This window comes from Glycine max, chromosome 13, assembly GCF_000004515.6.
Source record: "Glycine max cultivar Williams 82 chromosome 13, Glycine_max_v4.0, whole genome shotgun sequence".
Lineage (NCBI taxonomy): Eukaryota > Viridiplantae > Streptophyta > Magnoliopsida > Fabales > Fabaceae > Glycine > Glycine max.
Genome location: NC_038249.2, coordinates 14,193,432 through 14,212,857, shown reverse-complemented (window position 1 = coordinate 14,212,857; position 19,426 = coordinate 14,193,432). Strand labels below are relative to the sequence as shown.

General features: G+C 32.5%; 2 protein-coding genes and 1 pseudogene across 2 annotated transcripts; 1 reads left to right on the top strand and 2 right to left on the bottom strand.

The window, feature by feature from the left end:
• Positions 1-13,084, bottom strand: part of LOC112998719 (PI-PLC X domain-containing protein At5g67130-like) — a 34,271-nt pseudogene extending 21,187 nt beyond the window's left edge.
• A 1,891-nt stretch (positions 13,085-14,975) lies between these two features.
• Positions 14,976-16,867, top strand: LOC100800849 (phenolic glucoside malonyltransferase 1). The gene has a single exon (XM_003543833.5). The coding sequence runs from the start codon at positions 15,166-15,168 to the stop codon at positions 16,573-16,575; it is 1,410 nt and encodes a 469-aa protein (XP_003543881.1). The 5' UTR covers positions 14,976-15,165; the 3' UTR covers positions 16,576-16,867.
• Positions 16,868-17,296: 429 nt separating this feature from the next.
• LOC100800314 (probable receptor-like protein kinase At5g59700) lies at positions 17,297-18,322 on the bottom strand. The gene has a single exon (XM_003543832.3). It carries the CDS (start codon positions 18,320-18,322, stop codon positions 17,297-17,299), a length of 1,026 nt encoding a protein of 341 aa, XP_003543880.1.
• Between the last annotated feature and the right edge of the window lie 1,104 nt (positions 18,323-19,426).

Genomic DNA, 19,426 nt, shown 5'->3' with positions numbered 1-19,426 from the left:
GAAACTAATCATAATTTGAAAGATGTTTTGCAGCGGACATGACTTCTTCCATTTGAATCATTCTACCGAGTTGTTTATCATGTGCAACATATGAATCGATTATTGCAACATATTGATTGGTTATTGGGGCTGGTTGGGTTATTGATTTGTTAAAAATAACTAAAATTTCTATTAAACAAAAACGTTTCTAGTAGTAGGTTTCTGCTAACACCTTTAACATGTCTTCATCATTTTTCAACTTTGTTATTTCATATTCGATTATTTTTTTTGAATATTTTGTAAGGTCTAACGATCGAAAGAACAATTGTCTGACCACCTGTGATTCGTGAATTCCATAAGGGGTAACCCCTAGAGGTGTAACTTGTTTGATGGCATCCTTGAGTGTTTCGATGCTACATCCCGAAGTAATTTCAAATCTTATTGAGTTTGTTTCGGTGAAGGGGTAACCCAAAAAATTGTGTTGTCATGGTATCTTTCACTTGTCGTTGTAATACAACATTGCATCATGAGTAGGAGTGATGGTGGATCGAAGTAGTTGAGTATATCATTGGGTGTTTTGTTAATTGTACATTATAATAATTCTATAGGGTTAATAAGCGATCATTGCTCATTGCACGTTAACATTGTACAAACATCATCATCATTTTTCAATGCCAGGAAATGAAAAAAAGATTGCTGACCTGCATCTATGGATGACTGTCGGTAATAGATTTTATACACAAATTGGTTAGTGGTTAGTCAAAGAGTGTTGTGCATTCTACTCTTTAGTGTCTCGAAAGAACACTCATTAGGAACTCACATTGGTATTGGAGTAGGACATTGAAAATAAACACTAGTTTGGTAGTGTTTGATTGATCCATTTGGAAAAATGAATGTTAATTTCAAGTTAGCAATGGTTTGAGTGCTTGTTTCTCCCAAAAATGTCATAATATTGAGATTGAATTTTGTTTGTGAAGGTATATTGTGTGGAAGTGTGTGACTGTATTGAGAGTGTTTGGTGTTATTTATAGTTGTTTGAATGTTTGCCCAGTTGATGGGTATTGGATTCTCATAAGGTTAGGATTATCTTTTTGATAGAGGCTTGTCTGGAATCCAATGTTGATTGAGAAATGTCATTATTCCAATTTCGCTTTTATCGATATAGTGCATAGTATTGTCAATTTTGCCTGTGATTTTAACCTGCTACCTGGTGTATTAGTTCATTATTGTTTTCAGACTTTAAATTTAAATTAAGTTGTTAATTCAATGTTAGTTTTGTTGGTGAAACATCTTTTTTTTTTCTTCAGAGACTTGGGTAAATTGCAAACAGTTGTCAATTTTGAATAACATTTTACTTTGACACATGATGCACCAGATGTCCATTATTACTTTTAGACTTTACATTTAAATTCTGAGCTGTCATTTCAATGTCCATTTTCTGTAAATAATAGAGACTTGATAAATTCTCACCCTTATGAATTTCAAGTGTTTGTGTTTTAGGGAATTGTCATTTTTTGTTATTTTTGTTGTTAACATAAACTGAAACAAATGATTTATTTCATTACATAAAGTAATTACTACAAACAACAACAATAGAACGAAATAGGCAATGCAAACTCACAATGACATAATGTTAAAGCATTGAACACCAACATAGCACATCACGAGAAAACCTCAAAGCAGAAACAACTAACACACGGATCATTCCCAGATTATCAATCTCGTTTGAATATTGGTTCGTGAGAATAAGACATGTTACATCCTTTTGGCTCGGAAGAGGAGTCACTGTCATTACCATGGTCTTTGACCCAAAAATCTGCACTGCTCTAGTATTCATCTAGTAGGTCCTCAAGATTGGAAGTTAAGTCATGTTAGTTGTTTGGTGAGTTATTGTTGTTACAAATTGTGGCAAATAACTCCACAAATGGTAGTGTTGGGTTGTAAAAAAATTTGAACATTTGTCAAACATCATGATCATCTCCCAGAATGAAACATATGTACATATGTGGTTGTCTTGGCTCAAATATGGGGCATTGAACGTGGAGATGTTGGATATGTTGACGTGGTTCAATGTTTATTTTTTGTTGAACAAGTTCAACCAGTTGAGTAAGGGTTATGACCTTGTTGACCATGGAATTTTTTGTATTGTTACTAATGAAGGTGGTGCCTTCATTAGTGTTGTGGGTTTGGTGGTTGTAGTAAACACAAACATATGCAGTTGGGTAACACATAGTGGTAGGGGTTTAAATGAATATTTGAAAGTTATATGAACGTCTTTAGTTGGTAGTGGTATTTATATAATTTGTAGATTGTGTACAGGTGTTCATTGTGCCATCACATTCACTAGTAATTGGCATGCGAGCCTGACCAGCACATGGTCTCGAGATGCGATAAAAGTCAGTGCATTGAGCAATAATAATAAAAAAAATAGCTTGAATCGTTCGCACGGACTTTTGTATGTTGCATGCAAGTGCTCATTGTGTGATCACATGCACTGGTAATTGGCATGCGAGCCTAACTAGCACATGGCCTCAAGATGCGATAAGGGTGAGTGCGTTGAGCAGTAATAATAAAAAAAACAACTTGAATCATTCGAACGTGATTTTTGATTTCTTAGACGTGAAAAATATGAAATAAATTGGCCACAAATATTTTTAATGTATTGGAGATGAATTTTATAAATTGCATAACATGGTCACTTAAACATTGTATTAAGGGTCGAAAACATAGCTTTTTATACTATTAATTGGAGGTCCTTCTTGATGAAATTGTTACACGATATATATTTTTTGGATTCTTTGACTTGAAAACTATGAAATAAATTTTTCACAGATATTTTTAATGTATTGTAGTTAGTTTTTATAAATTGCATAACATGACCACTTAAACATAACATAGCATGTCATGACCACTTTAACATAATTTTGAAAACTACATTAGAAGGGTACTTAAACATAGTTGATCTCATTATCACAATATTTTATACTTTAATAACCAAGACGATGACCAATCTCATAGGGCAGTGGACGTCGATTACATCACGGATTTCTTCTTTCATGTATCACTAGTTCTCTCTCATGATGATGATGTTGTTGTTCTATCTCAGGGTTTTCACTATGGGTTGCTATAATTGAAGAACTTTTTCCTTGCTCTCCAAACAAATATGGTGCATCAAACTGTTGTAAAGAAACTAAATATGGTGCCCAAAATTTGGTTCATTTAAATCAAAATCAAATAGATTGGTCATCCATTCATGGTTAGTAGCATTGATTGACTCACAAGTCTACAAATTGTTTTTTTAGTTTTTACTCTTTCTTTTTCTTTAATTAACAGATTTAGTGCAAATTATGAAGAGCTGGAGAATTTTAACATGGTGGTGAGTTAGTGATAACAAAAGAAAGGTAGCAAAGATGGTGGTGAGAATTTGAAAAAGAAGAGTAGCAAAGATGATATTTTGAATATGAATAAAAAATAATTGTGAAACTGACTACAATTGCACTAACCGCAATCACAATTTGAAAACACTACTAAGCGTGAATCCATACTCCAACCAGTTTGTAGCCGTGGATTTTGTATATATAAAAAAATTAAAATTAATTTGGTATTTCCTAAACTATTTGATAATTTTTAAATAGATTTTTGAACCATTATTTTTTTAGTTAAGTCCTTGAACTTGAATATGTTTTTAATTAGGTAACAAATTACAAATACAATTTCAGCGACCCAAATTTGAGAACCCAAATAAAAATTGAAGGTCAAGAAATTAAGTTAAAAATTGTCATGTCTCTACATGCTTGTATTTTCACTTTTACATCACATCTAGAGTGAGTGCTAATTAAAATTTATCAATAGTTCAAGTAGATTAATTTAACATAAAATAAATCTTATAAATTTGACAAACAAATCTATAGTTGTAGAAGTTACGTCCATGCACTGATAAACACAAGAACAAAAACGGGTGCATCCACTTTTACATGCTAGCTCTTATTCTCAAATCCCAATCATTATCTCTTTTTCTAGTCTTACTTTCCCATGTCTTCCACTTCCACATAGGGGTGTTCAAAAAAATTGGTCCAGATTAAACTGGATTGTAACCAAACTTAAACTGAATTTTTTTTTCCGAACTAGTTCAAGAAAAAATGAGTGCACTATTTTATAAAACCAATTTAGTTAACCGAGATGTTTCTACAAAATCAATTCGGTTAAATTCAATTTTTATACTTGGTTCAAACTAAGCGCGATGTTTATATACTTGGTTCAAACTAGTATCATACCATTATAACAAAGGCATAAACTAGAACATGGGATAAGCAAAAAAGAAACTAGAGCATGGTCTTAAGATGACAAATCCAAATTCCCATAAGTTTACATAACACATAACAAATATTTATTAGTACTTACTAATCTTGACTAGTTGTTTTGCTTGGTGTGAATAGCCCGGGTACACGAAGGGCCCAATGGGCTCACCTTCTATGGATTGGACTCTAAGGACACTTTCTCTTGCTGTGAGTGATCATATCTATATAGTAGGTTCCACATAGCTCCCTATTGCTGGAAGTACTAGATGGGATAAACTTGCACCTCACACAACATGTTCCACAAGCCTTGTGCACTATGGCGCACGTTTGGCCTCCAATGCACAATGCGCCTTGTCTTACACAATCCTCCACAATCTGCATAGTCATAGTCATATATAACAACAACATTGCCCAACAAATATATCAAAACACATTTCTTAATTTTAAGGTTTAATAACTTATTTGATTTAAGTACATAAATAAATATACAATTTGTTTTCAAGTCCCTAAAAAACATTTGTTTAATCTGTTTTGCTTCCTACTATAAAAAATTGTAGGAACTAAAACTAATTAAAAATATGTAATGTATTAATTGAGCTCATTGTTAATGTTGATTCATATTTGATTTTTACGTGATTATTTTTTAATCTAATTACTATTTTTAATATGAATCACTATTACTTGAAATATGACCCTGGGTGTATCGAAACATTAACATCATAAAATATCTAGTTCTAGCTCAAGCCTATCACTATAAGGCGAGGTTCCACGTCTACCAAAAAAGGTGAATCACATTCTAATTTCTATTGCTAGAAAATACTTATTTTATATATAAAAATGGCAAGCCTTTTGTTGTTTTCATTAGTTGTAGTGAAATACTTTTTTTAAAAGTATGTATAAAAGAAAAATATATGAATAACTATATAGTATTAAAATGATATTATTTATTTAATATTTAAATAGCAAAATAACTTTTCATTCATGGTTTTCATAAAAAAAAAATATAGTCAAGTTTAGTTGTCTTAGTATTTTTTTTTTTCCTACATTATCAATGTTCCTATCCTACGTACATCAAAATAAGAGAAATTATTGTTCTAGGTGGCTCCTGCATCAACTCTAGAATATTTTTTTCCTATAATAATTTTTGTTATGCTTGGAGTGTTGTATCTACTACACAAAATAGAATTTTGTGCAGGGATACACCAAGGGAAAAATTGAATACCAAAAAAAATTGAAAAAAAAAACACCAATCGCAAAATTTGAATTCATAGACTACTGACCTGAGATTCGACTGCAATCAAGAGAAAATCTTTTGTAGGAGATCATAGGTTGGTGTCACTGCATATGACGATAGAATAACGTTCTTGAAAAGCATTGGTAGATTCTAGATCTTCTCGACTCCCAAGGTTCTAGATTCTCTCAAACTTTTTTCAACTGAGATCGAACAAAAATAAAATCTTGTGTGGTGGCGGGTGATTTTGTATGGTGAATTGAAGCCAAAGAGGATGAGGAACGTCACAAGAAAATGGAGAATGAACTCTTGATTCCAATGATTTAGTTTTAATTAATGGTACAATGAAGATTTGTGTTGATGGGATGTTGACTCAATGGCTCAATGAAAAAAGAGGAGAGGGTGTATCAATCGATGCACGAAGGGTAAAAGATGGAGAGGATTGGTCAAATTGAAGAAGAGGAGTGTTTGTTGGGTAGGGGAGGGAGTGAGGGAAGGAGATCTCCTACTAGATCCCTTACTCCCCCACCCCCTCTAGAAGAGGGGTGGTGGCTAGATCTCGGTGACGGCAAAGAGTGAAAAACTAGGGTTGAATGGAAAAGAGAGGCAAGAGAGGTCAGAGAAAAGTTTATTTATATATTTAACCTTTCAATCTCAACCATTCATTTAAACATTATAATATCTAATGGTTTTTCTTACACGATGTATCCCTATGCGATTTTTTGCTTGTATATGCTAAATTGCACCTTATACTTGTACGAGTTATTAGTTTTATGTTCATCTCTACTCTACGGAGTACTAAATAATCACTTAAATTCATAATTTACACTTTTACGGTTGAAAGATTAAATAGTTAGAATATTTATTAATAATGTTTTTAACAAACTTGAAAAATCATCACACAAAAGTATTGCAACATAGTCACAAAAACGAAATCCTTGGATGACAATAGCAAGGATAAGAAGTCACTCTGTTGTATAATATTCAATCATTTATTGATGATTAACATCTGTCGAAAAATTTGATTAATCAATCATTTTAGTGAATCTCGATCTTGTCTTAGTCATGCTTTTTTCATCTATAAAACTCAAATTCAAATTGCTCAAGAGATTCAAACATAGTGCTACTTAAACCAGTGACTTGTTAGTAATTAAGATTTTTTACTTTAAGCATCTTAAACTTGAATCGTTAAAAAAGATTTATAGGTTATATCATAAAGTTAGGGCAATTCCAATTTTTTACTCTATGTTAATATGCTGATTGTTTTATATATGTTCAGAGACATTTTTTTTAAAAAAATTTGTTGACTACAATAAAGTTAAAAAAATGTAAGGTTATGTTTGAATTAAAATTTGAAAAGCATTTTTACAAATTCCAATGCATCAAATAAAGAAAAAAAATTGTTACTTGCAAAGTAAAATTACTTTTGGGCTCTTTCAACTTTAATCCAAAAATACATTATGACATACAAACATGTTTTTTATCCATAAGAAACATTCAATATAAAAAATTTTGATTATTCACGTACATTACTCAACCCGTTAAACTAAATCTCTTTAATATGTCATGTACACATATTACACATTACATAACATTCAATTTAAACTCATTTTCTTTTTAAACTTACTAGCTTAGTGTCTCGTGTGATTGACAGGTATTACATAGCATTCACTTTTTAATTTTCTTTTGAAAAAAGTTTAATTTAAATAGAAAAACATGTCAATTACATGATCATAATAATTGTAAATAGAAAAAATAACTCTACAAGGAAAAAAACTAAATTTAAAGAAGAAAAAAAAACAGAAATCAAAACTTAGAGGAAACAAAGAAAGTCAAGAGATAGTGAAATGAGAAAATTCGTGATCAAATAAGAAATGAGAATAGAAGGAAATAAAGTGTGTTAAAAAAAGTGAAAAGATATGATAAAACAATTTTCATCCACTCACACACACACATATATAATATAATATAAATATCATTTAATAAAAATATATTTCAATCAATCAATCAACATATTTATCATATCAATTAATTTAAGATTTAATGAAATGATCAAATCAATTTAATAAAATAAAATAAATATAAAATTTGTATTATTTAATTAAATTATTTGGAGAGAATGAATATGAGATCATCACATGACATCATCCTGTAGAATTAAATTACACCCTGTGTAACTTTGATAAATATTACATCATTCTATAAATTTTAAGTGAATAATGTTTTTTTAAACTCACCATTAGATTAAAATTTCTTTACACATAAATCACATATGCAAAATTTCATATTGATCCAAAATCATTTGTTACTTTCTTCATATGGACCAAAATCGATGTAATATAAATATTTTAAAATATATTAAACTATGAATCATTTGATTATTTTTTTATTATTGTTCGATTTTGATAAAATTTAACAATTACATTTTATATCAAGTTATAAAAAGGTGTAATAGTTATCAAAATTATACCGGTGTAATTTGAACTCTCCTCATATACATAAATTAAAATTTGTCATTTAATTCAAACTTTGATTTATTCTTTTCATTTACCAAGATAAACTTAGTTGCTTAGTTGGTCTAAAATGGTAAGGATAAGAGCTGCATGAGAAAAAAGAAATACAAATTTTCAATGTATCAAATAAAGGCATGTGTAATGGGAAAATACAATGAACTTGTGTTTCTCCCATCTTTTCTTTTGTCAAAGCATGCATCGGAATAAAAACTAATACCATCTAAACAAAACTGGTTAAATGTATACCCTACCAATTTACTCTGATCCTGTGACATTAGATGGGTGCTAATTAATGGTTGACAAAGCTGGGATAGCATCTTATTTTTTTGTATAATGTAATTTTCACATGTTCGTAAAAATATTCCTGTAAACATGGTATCATATGATGAGCCATAACCCACAATATGCTACATGATCTTCGTCTGCATGTTGTGGCATCAACTCCAAAATCTTCATCAGTCAAGCACCTATAATCACTACGAGCATCGGGTATGTGGCAAGCACTCTCAATATGTTGGCCTGACTTTAAATTCATAGCAGGACATACTTACAAAGACATTGCACAGATTCGATTCACTCTTGGTTGTCTCTGCACAGTATGATAAATATGCATTTTTAAGATGTTTTGGGTAGGTGAGGACCACACAATTTGTTCAAGCGAATTTCCACATATCACTATTAACAAGAAAAGCCTTGTTTTCTTTTCTAACATCACGTGCAAATGAAAAGGAGGAAATAGAAATCAAAATGTGTTATTTAGGGAAATTGTATATAAAGCCCTTAAATTTAGACCCATTTGCAAAATGCCATCAAGACCTCTAAAATTGTTTAAATTAGTCCTTAAACCATAACAATTACACTAATAGATCATTAGATCCTTTAATCCACCAGCCATTAAGTTACTAATGGAAGAGTTCAACAATAACAATATCTTTATCTCCCTAGGTGAGACTCACAAGGCAATATGGACCATATGACGTCATTTGACTTGGGTGAAAACTAATCTCAAATACTATTCATTATGAAATCCTTATAATAATAATTTCCCCCAATAACCTTCTTGGTCTCTATTGTGAGCCTTCATATAGGATCAAGTCACAAGTCTAAACACATGAAGCTAACTCTGTACTTAACAGATTTCCTACTAGACTAACAATGTTTTTCTGAAAATAATTTCTCATGATAATATTCCAATCAGGTCTGCTGTTACGCTAGTCTTGACATTTCTTGGATTTTTATTCTCAATTTTTGTCATCCAGCTCCTTGTGTATATCTTGGTAATCGCGGGATGGGTTCTTGCTACTGGCACCCTTATATATGCGGCTTGTTCCTTGTTCTCCATAATGTGATAGCAGACAGTTGTGTAGCTGTAAATGAATGGATCCAGTATCTGACTGCACATACGGCTATGGACGATATTTTTCCCTGTGTGGACAATGCCACTGCACAAGAAACATTGTCACGAAGCAAAGAAGTAACTTCTGAACTAGTAAATTTGATCAAACAGGTTATCTCCAATGTTTCCAACTTAAATTTCGCCTCCAATTTCACTACACTATACTACAATCAATCTAGCGCAGGTGTGTAGTCTCTAAGATTCCTCAAACTTTTACTTTCGTTGTTTTGTTAGCATTTTCAAGTGTTAGAGGGAAGGAGAAAAGATTGGAGTCTCAATTTCACGGTTACCGTACAAGGGGCATTTCTCCCTCTACATACAGCATTTTGCAAATCCCAACAAATGGAAATGTGTGCAAATGGGTTTCAAAGGTTAACGAGTCCAAAATCCTAGTCTTACTTGGACAAGTTTAGATGTATGCGGGGAAAGAGAAGGTTTTAGGAGAGAAATAAGGAAAAACGAATTTGAGAAGAAAAGAAGTTAGGATACTTTCAACCTATTATTTACTCTATTTTTCTTTATTTTATTATTTTATAAAAAAAACAAACTCTATCTTACCCTTTCATTAAATAAATAACCAATTAAAATATCTCTTTATTTTTTAAAATATCATTTTACTTTATTTATTTTTTAATACTATAAAACTGTTATTTTAATTAACAAAAACTATTTTTTCTCATTTATATAATTTCTAAAAAAATCTATTAATTTTTTTAAAAAAATTCTTTTTATTTATTTTTTTAAAAAAATGGGATGTTAGAACTGGCACCCGTATATTATATGGCTTGTTCCTTGTTCTCAATAATGTGACAGCAGACAGTTGTGTAGCTGTGAATGAATGGATCCAGTATCCGACTACACATACGGCTATGGACAATATTTTGTCTTGTGTGGACAATGCCACTGCACAAGAAACATTGTCACAAAGCAAAGAAGTAACTTTTGAACTAGTCAATTTGGTCAAACAGGTTATCTCCAATGTCTCCAACTTAAATTTCGCCCCCAATTTCACTCCACTCTACTACAACCAATCTAGCTCCCTCATACCGCTCCTTTACAATCCCTTCCATCCTGACATGATGGATAGACAATATCATGCTGATGAAGTCACCCTAAGCAATGCAACACAAAAACTCTAAGCGACATATCTACGGACCATAGTCCTGGTTTACGGCGTCCTAGTAGATGGATCTATTTTGGACTAGCTCTAGAAGACACGACCTGGGAGCAATGGGATACTTTGCACCCTACTTCCAACCTTGAGGGCAAGGTTGTTTTTTAGCGGAGGGTGTTGATAGCAATAGTGCACGAGCTAAGAGGCCCACAGGCCCAAAAGGATAACCAATAGGCCTACATACCTCAGATTATGTGTGAAGGAGGTAAGGACAGAGTTGCCAAATTGCTGAGAGATTCCATCACCATGTCAGCATTCTGTTATAACCACTTGAATATTTACCAAACTTTTGTTATTCCAATACTCTGCATCAGCTGGCCAATGATTGGCAGCAACAATTATATTTCAGTATAAATATCACAAATATGAATAAAACATAGCAGAGAATTATCCGGAACCTATTTTAGTGTAGCTTAGCATAGTATCGGTACCTAACAACTAACATAGGTGACAGGGTGTTCTCAATTTACATAGGGTGAAAATTAGCTGAGAACCAGGTTGATGTTATGAGTTGGAGCCAGAAACAAAAAGGTGTCGCTGTGTACAAAGACTAGGCTGTTTTAATCCCTAAGAATGATACTCAGAAAAAAGGTTAACCTCTTTCTTCAAATGCATCCTTATGAAAGTTTCAAAAGTAGTAAAGATACAAAATACAGCCCATTCTTGAACGGTCTCGAGATCTTCAAAATCAGCCAGTCAAACAACCTTGTCGGACATAACCCGGACCCGGTTCTGACTCAACACAACAACATACCTACTCCAGAGGGAAATAACAGAAGTGGAAGCGGACCCGCGATTATTAGTAGAATGAGAAATGAGAGGAAATTAGTCAGAATATGTTAAGTAGTGACTTGAATATGATTACCACTATTGGGAAAAGTGGCCTCGTTGAGCAAATCGATTTAACACAACGCTAGCAAAACAATTAGCCATACATGCTCAAAATTTATGTGTCCATTTTCACAATCGTTTGGTTACAATGTCTCTGTACAAGAGTCAACTTGCTTCTGTCTCTTGTGAAAGAAGACAAGTGCAAGGTTCATAAATTCCAACTCTTCTGTTATCAGCTTCTATGATACGTGTTTGTTTATTTCTAACATTTTTCCCATCCAATGAATTTATTATAGCTTTCTTGCGAACCACGACTCAATAATTTTTCCATGTAATGAATAATGATACCAATAGTCTATTATATAGTTTCTTATACTGTTATTGTTATTTATCAGAGACAGGGCTTCGAAAAATACATAATTAGGAACTGCTATCCATGCAGATCCATTCTTGATTTGGTCATAATCTCACAAAAACAAAGCATGTTCATCTTGAAATTTCCTACAATTTTCACTTACACGTTTACACATTTAAACATATTCTGGTAACTATAACCAACACTTGTAGTTTAGAATCAAGCATGATTTGGTAACTCTGGCAGCCTAAATAGTATTTGTTTGATTATATATTTATATCAGACAAAATGATAAATTGACAATGGAAGGAAGAATAAGAGTTTGTGCTAAAGAATAGAAGAGTTTTAATTGTTGGGGTTTTCTTACACTGATTTTCAACCATGTAACTCTACTGGTATGCAATGCCTTCACTTTGTTACTTAGAACTGACTGAAGTGAACACTATCAATCTTTGATTTTTAGCAACCATATCACTCACTAGAGGCTAATCTCCGCCTTTTTTTTGGCATTCTAGTCACAGGAAACCAAAACTTCATCAAACCAGCATCAGTGAAAACTTTTGTCAATCCTTTTGGCGTTTCAACATAATCTTCTAATATGAGTGTGACAATTTCTTTTGGGTTGGCGGATAGAAAAGCTGCAATTTCCTTCAGTGTATCTTTGGCTGGTTCCTACTTGTTGATTACAAAATTAGGGTTGTGTAGAGGTATTCGTTAGTCATAAGTGTTGCTAGAGAAACAAGTTAGGAAAAGCGTAGGTCTAAAGGAAATGGAAGCGGGAAGATGATTATTACATACAAATTAAAAGCTGTGAAGTCATGACAGTGGCCTCCAAATGAATGGCATAACCACACATCTCCATGAAAATCATATGTATCTAGCATTAGTCCCCGAACTCCATTCTACAAATGAAAAATTGATGGAACAAAATAGTGACCTTAAACATCCCTTGTAAGTTATAAGAAACAGAACATCATAAAAGTTAGCTTAAGCTAAGCTTAGTAGTAATGAATGGCATACTTTTATCTGCTGGGTTACACTGTCTTCTTGATTAGTGAGGGTAGCTCGACGCACTCCTGTGTGAGATGGTTCTCCATTAATGGCGAAAGCATTGTGTGTTGTCAAAAATGCATATTTGTTGAATGGTAGAGAATTATTCTATGCAGGAAAAAACAACCAATTAATAACAGATTAAGATGAATGACCCCTGAATTTGTTCCCCACCCTTTTTCCCTCTAAAGAGAATGTGCATATGTCATACTGTAAAATATGTCCTAAAAAAATGCAACGCTTACAAAGTTTATCATAATTTTTCCCAAAGCAGCCGTTAATATTCAATTGAATAGTATTTGATAAAACATGTATTTTCACTAAATATTACATTTAATAAATATAGTATTAATATTATTGAATAGTCAATTGTTATATACAATATAATAATTGACGTATTTAACATATTAATAAATTTCTTATTTTCTTATTGTTTAGAAGAATTAGTCCATAATCATATTTTGAAATATCGAAATTTCTATTTATATTAATATAATATATTAAATAATTTATCTCTTAATTTCTCATTAATAATTTGACAATCATATTGACTACATGTTATATTTAATCATCATTTTATTTAATGTTATTGGACAATCAAATTTATTTATAATATATAATGTATTAAATATTATATATATATATATATATATATATATATGCTAAATATGGGAATTACTAATTTACTCACACTCTTAATTATTACATAATAAAATTTGGAAGAAAAACAAACTCAATGAATTTTGTTGTTGTAATAAAATTAATTTAAGAATATTATAATACTTTACTATTGGGTTTTAAAAAATTCATTTCTCTCACCAACATTAAGTTTTCTAACACTCCTCTCTCCTCTCTAATAATCATTAAATGTTCCATCTTTCTTCTTTATCATCTCTCACTCTCACCTTAATATAAACTAGACAAACACTGCTTATTGCGTGAGTTTATAAATAATTAAGTAAATTATTTATTTAATAAATTAAATTTAAAAATATAATTGTTAATAATATTTTATATCATTTTCGGTAAAGAAATAAAAAATTACATATAAATTAAGATATTTTTTATTTATTAATATATATAAACTTTTTAAAATTATGAGAAAATACCAAACAAAAGTATGAGTTGGTTGTACAATAGAATCACATTTTCATTTAGTATTTTTCTTCATAGAAAAAAATATACAACAAAATTTTATTATACATTTTTATTTTTTAAGAATAAAATCTAAATGATAATGTGATTTTCATTATACATATTATATAATAAAATCATACTTCTATAATACTAACATGTTTTTATCTCCTTGTATAACAGAATCATAATCATGTTTTTTATATGAATTTTTTTTCTTCTTAGAAAACATTATGACAATGTATTTCTACTCCAAGATTCGGTTGTGCAAAATATTCACACTCCTTTGCCATAATATTTTTCGGAGAATAATAATTTTAAAATTTTAAAGAATTATAAGGACCGGTATCAAAAGGCATTCCGATCAATAACGACACCCTTAATGTGCCTCGATAATACACCCCACCTAGAGCCTGTTGATAAAATTCGTGCCCCAGAGGCACAGCAGCAGAAAGTAGAAACCTCCAACACAGTGTCTGTCAAGTTTATGATGCTTCAATGTCACATCAAATTTACTTGGGGTCACGTAATCAATCTCTGACCATATACCAACTTATCGCAGTGAAAATATCCAAACGCTGAAACACAACAGAAAAAGCAGAGAGAACAAAAATAACAAATTTTCTTTTCCATTATTATAAAATTTTATTTTATATCTTTAATATATTTATTATATTTTTTTATTAAAATACCTAAATTAAATAGTATAACTAAAAACATTTAATGATAATAACTAAGAAAAAATATGTAATACTATTATGATTTATTATCTTATGATAAATTTATTAATTTTTATTAAAATTATTTTAAAAGATATATATTAATAATGATTTGTGATTAGATGATACCATCCACATAAGATTATTAAACTCAACAATTAAATTAATTAAATTTTTTAATAAATTTAAATTAATCAAATATGTCTTATAACTAAAAAATAAAAATAAATAAGAGACTAATAACATCTCATAATTTTAAATACTACTGTTAAAGTTGATATATTCAAAATAGAGGCTTCAGAAGAAATAACTTAATTTTGTTTGGTTCAGTGAACTAAACAAAGGCCGGGCCTGTAAAATTTTGAAGATAAAATGAGTTTATGAGGCTAATTTTTCATAGTCATATTTTTAACCCACGCCACCGATATAAATATAATACAACTATATAAGTCTTCAACACTAGCAACCCTTCCTATGTCTAAGCCATGACGACGCAACCAGCAGCAGCAGCAACAGCTTTGAAAGTAATTCAAGTTTGTTCAGTGGCACCGCTTCAAGAACCATCCCTTTCCACCGTCGTTGTTCCAAACTCTCTCACACTAACCTTCTTCGACCTCTTGTGGCTACGCTTCCCACCTGTTGAGCGTCTCTTCTTCTACTCCTTCCCACACCCCACCTCTTCATTTCTTCACTCCCTTCTCCCCACTCTCCAACACTCTCTCTCCCTCACTCTCCATCACTTCCTCCCTTTCGCTGGCACCCTCACATGGCCCTCTCACTCTCCCAAACCCATCATCAACTACACCCCTGGCGACGCCGTTTCATTCACTGTCGCCGAATCCAACCAAAACTTCAACAACCTCACTTCTCGTCTGTGTGAAGCATCGCAACGACACCGTTTGATACCCCACTTGACCGCTTCCCATGACAAAGCGTCTGTGTTGGCACTTCAAGTAACAGTGTTCCCAAACGCTGGTTTTTGCATTGGAATAACCACACACCATGCAGCTTTCGACGGAAAATCTTCAACCATGTTCATCAAATCATGGGCTTATACATGCTCCAACCTAATTCAAAACAACAACACACCGTTATTTTTATTACCTCAGCATCTCACACCGTTCTTTGACAGATCAGTGATAAGAGACCCTTCTGGAATTGCTGAAGCCTACGTGGACGCGTGGCAGGAGAGTAGCGGACCAAACAATCGAAGCCTCAAGGTGTGGGAATCCTTCACCGAAATACCGAGTGATGGATGCAAAGGTGTATTTGAGTTAACACCTTCACAAATTCAGAAGCTAAAGCAACATGCAAAGTCTAAGCTTATGAAAACGAAGGACTTTTCGTTTTCGACGTTTGCTGTTACGTGTGCTTATGTGTTGACTTGCTTGGTCAAAGCAAAACAACCAGAGGAAGATGATGTGGGTTTCGTATTTTCTGTGGACTGTAGATCCCGCTTGAATCCTCCGATTCCTGCAACGTATTTTGGGAACTGCGTCGCGGGGCAAAAGGTTGTGGCTGTGACAAAGAACTTGGTTGGAATAAGCGATGGTTTTATCAGTGCTTTGGAAGGGATAAGTGAGGCTTTGAATATAGTGAAGGGTGAGGGAGTGCTGAGTGGAGCAGAAACTTGGGTTTCGTTAATGCTTGAAAGAGGGGAGAGTGTGCCTCGATTATTCAGTATTGCTGGATCGCCATTGTTTGAGGTTTATGGCACTGATTTTGGTTGGGGAAGGCCAAAGAAAGTGGACATGACTTCCATAGATGGAACGGGAGCGTTTTCTCTTAGTGAAAGTAGGGATAACAGTGGAGGAATTGAGATTGGTTTGATGTTATGTCAACGTGAGATGGAAGCTTTTAGTACCCTTTTTGTTGGAGGACATGAATCCTTTTAAAGTTTAAATGGGATGAATAAATGAAAATTGTGAGCATTAGTTTTTTTCATGTCACGAAAATTGGTTCCATCGTATATGCAGGCATCTAGTGATTCTGTTTTGTCCGTACCCTTTGGGAGATGCATGTTTTGTTTACTGGTTCTAATTCCTCTGTATGAAGTTTTTTGTTATCTACAATGTCTCATTTGGATTTCCTTGAATTGTCGTTTTAGGCCTGCATTTCCTTAATGTACTGTGTACGTTTTCCTCTGTGTTTAAATGGAACTTCGATGAGACAAAATCCTTAGAATCATTGCCTTTTTGTTGCTGATTAGTCATCACTATTGGTAGAATAACGGAAAATTGAAGAAAGTTGTGAGCGAGGAGACAAATCTAGTAATTAAAGTTTATCACAGTCAGAGAGCTGGCTGTATGAAATGTTAAGGAATTAGAAGACGGTGTAAATTGGATCAAGCGATATGATCTATGATTATTTGTGTGCTGCTAACTAGTTTCAGAAGAACTTTTTACTTTCACATTTTACACTGTCATAACTAGAGCACTTGCTCCAAGTACAGACAATTTATTTGTAGCACAGTAACACTTAAAATGTGGGAAATTGGGAACTGAAGAGCTTTATTTGTAGCATAACATTTAATTATTTTTGCTTATGTATCCCTTCCACAATTCCATTGACACTTAGCTATTACAACATTTATATATGATCCCAGTTATGAGCTTATCACACTAGCTCCTTCACAGCATCTGCTCTCTCTTGCAACAGCAATGCATTTTCAAGAACCACCTCCACTTCACCCATCCTTGGCCTCTCTTCAACTGAAGCCAGACATCTCTGAACGATCTCAATGAACATTTCCCAACAAGCAGGTGCTATTTTTCCCGTGAGAGATGGATCAACAATCTTCTCAGGAACCCCCTTCCTTTCATCATCAAAGGCCCATTTGACAAGATACTCACAACAGTCTCTACCCGGGGTCGAAAAACACGCTTCCTTCCTGCACAAAATCTCCAACATAACCACCCCAAAAGAGTACACATCAGATTTATGTGATAACCTTCCAGTAATTCTATACTCCGGCTCTAAATATTCCAAACTAAGCTCCAAGTTCTCCCTCAACTCAACTCTTGGTGGTTTTGGCCTAGACTCCCCTTTGCCTTCGGGTTGCTTCTTGCAGAGTCCAAAATCTGCAACTTTAGGCACCAAATTATGGTCCAAAAGAATGTTGCTTGATGTCACTGCACGATGCATGATAGGTATCTTGGTTCCAAAATGAATGTAGTGTAGTCCACGAGCCACACCAATGCAGATGTGAAGTCTTTGTTTCCATGACAAGGGAACAAGAACATTGTTATTGTTGGTGCCATGCAAGCAATCATAGAGGCTTCCATTAGGGACATAATTAAACACAACGAACTTGTCATTTTTGTGCTCACAGAAACCAATCAAAGGAACAATGTTTGGGTGGTGTAGTTGACACAGAATCTTGACTTCGGCCCTGAATTCTATTTCCCCAGCTGGGCTTCTAGTCTTGAAGCGCTTGATGACAACGTCTCCATGGGCTTTGAGGTGGGCTTTGTAGACCTGACATGGGCCTTCTCCACCAAGAAATAAACTTGGGTTGAACCCGTTTGTGGCTGCTTGAAGCTGTGCAAGAGAGAAGCGGTGGCAGAGTTGTTCTATTGGGGTGAAGTGGTTTGTGGTGTTGGATTTTGTGGTGAAGCATGGTAGACAGGGAAAAGGAACCATTTTGAAGTGGAGTGGAATGGAATGTAAAGCTTAAATTGTTGCCGTTGAGATGATGACTCTTGGTAGTATGGATGGATGGGTTGATTCACACTGTGGTCAAATTTTTGGGCTTGAAGACTCATGATCATGATTATCATTGAATGATTGCCGCTGAGCTCAATACACAAAAGTCAACTTTTGTTATTTTTTTCCTTTCTAAAATACAATTTTCAATTTTTAAAATCCACGTTTTCATTTTTCATTCTTTAATTAAGACATTCCGTCTCCAAATTTTTAAAATTTTACAATTTTAGTCGTCGTGTTTAATTTCAACTGTTAATTGTATATTTTTAAATTGTTTTTAATAAATTAAATTTATCAATATGACTAATAAATTGACTCGTTAATCAATGTGACTAATTTCAATTTTTTTTAAATACATACCATGTGACTAATAAATAGATAGTCAATCAATGTTAATAAAATACACAAATCAACATTTAAAATTGATCTAGGAACTAAAATTATAAATTTTTAAAGTGAAGGATGAGATGTCTCAATTAAAAATTGAAAAACTAAATTGACAAGTTTTTATAAGTAGAAGAAAAAAAGGAGGACTAAAATAACAAATTTTAAAAAATATGAAGACGAAAATTATATTTTAATTTTTTTTCATAATTCCCATTAGATATTTTGGAAACACAAAATGTGATTGCTGTCAAATTTGATCTTTAGCAAGTTAAGGAGTAATAGTAACATTTAACCAGTGATATTCTTTTTAATTTGTGAAAATTTAATAAAAATTATATAAAATCAGGAGACACTTGTTAAATACTACCATAATTAAAAGATCTATAAGTTACTAATTAAAAAACTCTGTTTAAATGTTGTTAATTACATGTCATGTTTGGAGTGACCATGAGTTAGATTGGTTTGAATTTTGAGAATAATTGACAATCTGAATGGTACTAACTTGATCACATTCAGTTGGTTTGATTCAAGTCATTGAATTAGTTAATAAAATTTAAAAATTAAAATAATGACAAAAAAGAATAATAATAGAGAAAAATAAAAAATAGAATGAAAGAACTAGTTGATAATATTTAAAGTGAAAATTACAGAATT

Excerpts from the sequence above, each read along its gene's own strand:
- LOC100800849 (XM_003543833.5), top strand. The coding sequence starts at position 15,166 with ATGACGACGCAACCAGCAGCAGCAGCAACAGCTTTGAAAGTAATTCAA.
- LOC100800314 (XM_003543832.3), bottom strand. The coding sequence starts at position 18,322 with ATGGTTCCTTTTCCCTGTCTACCATGCTTCACCACAAAATCCAACACC.